Raw genomic sequence first — 3947 nt, forward strand, 5'->3', positions numbered from 1 at the left:
AAATATTTCACGACAATGTCAAATGCGCGAGGGTCCATTGACGATGAAAGCTTGACTAGCTTCTTGCTACGCCATCGTCCTGCCAGATTCTCTCGGAAATATGTGCTTCAAAAGTAGGATTGTTAGTAAACTTCCACTTTAACACTTAATAGCAGATGCTGGGATTCGCTGCGGCGGAGGTCTTAACAGCTACACACCAATCGCGAACCTTGCCAACCGATTTTCATGCGTTCAAGTGGCCCAATAAAAAATTAATAGAAATTATCAGTGAGAATTTCCATGCAGAATTGGATAGTTCTGCACATTATTACCGGCAAACATGGCCGGCAACACGTTGATGCAAAGCCAAATAGGTTCACTTATTAGATTGCCTACCCTTCGCATCTTTATACTTGCTAACTGACTTTGGGTTAGGGTAATTGACAATTATCTCATTATTCGGCTCAACCAAAGCCGGGCCAATTGTTGTCAAACATCGCAAACTGTTTTTTAGGTCTGAAAACTCGAGAAAAAATGAATTTTAGCATCTTAGTCTAAATAATAGTGGTACGGTGAATACGTCGCGTTGCAATTTTAAATATTGGACTTATTTTTACATGCTGAAATCACAGACACTAGGTCCTGACATGTCAAAGTGCAAACTCTGAATTCCACAGGCGGATAGCAAAGAGGTTGTAAAAACAGTTACGGGTTCTGGGGACTAGTTGTTCGGCGATGTACATGAACGACACGAGATGATATGATTCGAATGCTATAAATATCCGTACATTGGCTTGCTGACTCGTAGCTTGTGGTTCAGTGTTCAAAAGGGGCGGAAACGGTTATTAGACTGACGTCGGGTTGGTTGATGAGGATTAAAGGGGCCTGTATCGAACCGATAATGACCGAACTGAACCGAATCGAATCAAACCTGGTCTGACGATCATCACATGAAAGGTTCAGGTTCATGTGGGGAAACGCCGAGCCGCACCCCGCGCTGGACCGTCAGACCGACGGGACGAAATTTTATTATGCCGGTGGTGGTCGCCAGACGAGTTTTAGCTGGCGGACTCAAAACGCGCATCAGGTGGTCCACACCTCTCGAATGGGGCCACGCGACGTCTGTAGCGAAAACCCGTTAGTTGTGATTGCAGAAGTGGGCCGGAAATGGTAGGATTAACTAGGGGGGAAGATTCCGCGGTAACATTAACCGAATGGTCTCGGGCAGCCGGGCAGCAGAAGATCCCACCGAATCTACTCCGGAGCGTAACGCGACAGTTGATTGAGGCAAATAGTACGTATCTGCGGCGATACCTGTTCACTTGCGCCTTGTCAGTTGCAACGGTGAATGCGTGAGGCTCGTGACTACCGGTTTGCCGATCGTCAACTTGGTCGTCATCAGCTTTGTTGGACACAGTCGCCCGTGGTAAACCAAGATTGTCCGTAGAACTGGCAAGTGTGTGTGTGAAAAAAAGACCTGAATGGACATCGAGTGGTAGCAGCGGCAATAGCGGACACTTTTTGGCTGCTTGGAATCGCGGTCAAGTAGGCGGAGGAAAGGGTTCCAATCCCACATAGCCGTCTGGTTTAATATATTCGCAAGCAATGTACAGAAAACCGCGAACCGTATTAGTTAACGCTATCTTCTCTCGCGCTAATTCACGGTTGCTGGTTGTCGCAGAAATCTCACCGGGAGTTGGAAAGGTGCCTGCCTGTTCAGCTGAAAGCGCCTTGCTACTTCTCTCCCCCCCCCGGTCCCCCCCGTCATACCTTAAATACTACTGCTGCCCCCAAGATACCCATCCCCGTCTTTTGCTCACCCTTACCCCCATTCGTCTTCCTATCAGCCGCCGCGGTTCTGACGTCCTATCGTGATAACTCTGCCAAAAATCAATACTCTCTATTTCTACTATCACATAGATCTAACCATGCCACCAAAAAAGAAGACGACCCCTGCCATCAACCTCATTGGTATGTTACATTGTCGGACGACGTAAGCTATATGCCACACGACTGCTAACAACCCACCCCAGCGGGAGGAACGGCTGGCTTGTGCGAGGCCTTATGTTGCCATCCTCTTGACACAATCAAAGTCCGAATGCAGCTGTCAACCCGGACAGCTCTCCCTGGAGTCAGGAAAATGGGCTTCTTTGCGACCGGTGTCAATATCGCCCGGAAGGAAAGCGTTTTTGGCTTGTATAAGGGTCTGGGAGCTGTCATCACTGGAATTGTTCCCAAGATGGCTATCCGATTCTCGTCTTTCGAGTTCTTCAAGAATGCGCTGGCTGACAAGACCACCAATAAGACAACCCCTACTAGTATATTCTTTGGTAAGCCCATTTCATTTATTAATGCTCCTGGGACGTGGCACTGACAGTCGTTTGCCTAGCTGGTACTGCTGCCGGTACTGCCGAGGCTATTCTCGTCGTCACTCCCACCGACGTCATTAAGATCAGGCTGCAAGCACAGCACCATTCTATGGCAGATCCCCTTGACGTTCCAAAGTACCGAAACGCCGCCCATGCAGCTTTTACCATCGTCCGTGAGGAAGGCATCTCTGCTCTGTACCGAGGCGTCATCTTGACTTCCCTTCGACAGGCGACCAACCAGGCCGTCAACTTTACGGCTTACACTGAAATCAAAGCGTACCTCCAGTCAATTCAGCCGCAATATAAGGAGCTGCCGTCATATCAGCACATGGTTATCGGCCTGATATCAGGTGCGCTTGGTCCTCTGTCCAATGCGCCAATTGATACGATCAAGACTCGTATGCAGAAGGAACTAGCAATAGAGGGAGAGTCTGCGTTTGGTCGCGTTTCGCGGATATCGAAACACCTAATGCAAAGGGAGGGCTTCTTCGCGTTTTATAAGGGTATCACTCCTCGAGTCATGCGTGTCGCTCCTGGCCAAGCCGTTACATTTGCAGTCTACGAGCAAGTGTCAAGGTCGTTGGAGCAGGTCCCATTGTTGAACGGCAATTCAGTTCTCACTGCCGAGGACTAAGTGAGACGCGATTGCAAGGTCGCACTTTTTCTACGCAGGGAGTTTCAAATGTACAGCAAAAGTAGACAGAGACAATTGCTACTTCCTAATTCGGTATTCCGGGAGACCATTAAAAGTTTTTATGATTTTTGTTTAGCAGTGAATTTGCATGTGGGTGGTCATTATGTTCGACGTTAGATCGATGATTGATTGGGATCAAGTTTTTCAATGCTACATTTTGTCATCTAGCTGTGTATTGGGTCTTAGCATTGTGTTTGAATGTCACAGTACTTAATATTACATACTATTTTTTTTGGAATATGGATCATATTGAATTCTGAACTCCTTTTGCATAAAAAAATTCCTGCAATTAATTTCCAACCTAAGGCTGCACAGATCCGGAAGCTGAACTCGTTTGCAGCGAGTGCTTTATTTTGCGGGGAAGCGAACCCCACGTTCAAAACAAAACTGCCTCGGTTATCGCCGCCAGCAACACTCAGAGAGCATAAGTACCATACACTCATGTTAACGGATGTTAAGTTACAACTTGATCGGCAAGCGAACCGATCGCTCTTCATTTATTAACCCGACACGTACTTCATCTGTTTATAACGTAGCAACCATGACCGAACACGATCAAGTAAGGAGGGAAGAATTCTCTTAGCAATTCAAGCATACAAAAACGGCAAAATTTCAAGTATTAAAGGCGCGGCGCGGTCGTACGACGTCCCCTACTCTACCCTTCACGATCGACTGAGAGGTCGCATATCACGACGCGATTCTATCACGCCGACACGAAAACTCACTCAAAGAGAAGAAGAAGTGCTTCTAGACTGGATCCTTTCAATGGACAAGCGAGGACTTCCTCCTAGAGTAGCAGACGTGCGGAGAATGGCCGACCTACTTCTTACTAAGCGTGCGGAATCTTCTTCCCAAGAGTCAAGCAAAGTCGGTGAGAAATGGGTACGCAATTTTATAAGAAGGCA

The 3947-nt window shown here is 47.4% G+C and overlaps 1 protein-coding gene across 1 annotated transcript; it reads left to right on the plus strand.

Annotated features, from left to right (window-relative positions):
- The first annotated feature begins 1721 nt into the window (after positions 1-1721).
- Positions 1722-3286, plus strand: V1513DRAFT_455692 (mitochondrial carrier domain-containing protein). The gene is made up of 3 exons (XM_066899522.1): positions 1722-1950; positions 2013-2309; positions 2369-3286. The coding sequence occupies exons 1-3, from the start codon at positions 1908-1910 to the stop codon at positions 2980-2982; spliced, it is 954 nt and encodes a 317-aa protein (XP_066750236.1). The 5' UTR covers positions 1722-1907; the 3' UTR covers positions 2983-3286.
- Positions 3287-3947: the final 661 nt, after the last annotated feature.

This window comes from Lipomyces chichibuensis, assembly GCF_038497645.1.
Source record: "Lipomyces chichibuensis strain CBS 12929 unplaced genomic scaffold V1513scaffold_134, whole genome shotgun sequence".
In the NCBI taxonomy this organism is placed as follows: domain Eukaryota; kingdom Fungi; phylum Ascomycota; class Lipomycetes; order Lipomycetales; family Lipomycetaceae; genus Lipomyces; species Lipomyces chichibuensis.

What these genes read in the sequence shown, in the direction of transcription:
- V1513DRAFT_455692 (XM_066899522.1), top strand. Translation starts at nt 1,908, where the DNA reads ATGCCACCAAAAAAGAAGACGACCCCTGCCATCAACCTCATTG. An exon ending in CCCTGCCATCAACCTCATTG is followed by an intron (nt 1,951 to 2,012) that starts GTATGTTACATT and finishes AACCCACCCCAG; the next exon opens with CGGGAGGAACGGCTGGCTTG. An exon ending in CCCTACTAGTATATTCTTTG is followed by an intron (nt 2,310 to 2,368) that starts GTAAGCCCATTT and finishes TCGTTTGCCTAG; the next exon opens with CTGGTACTGCTGCCGGTACT.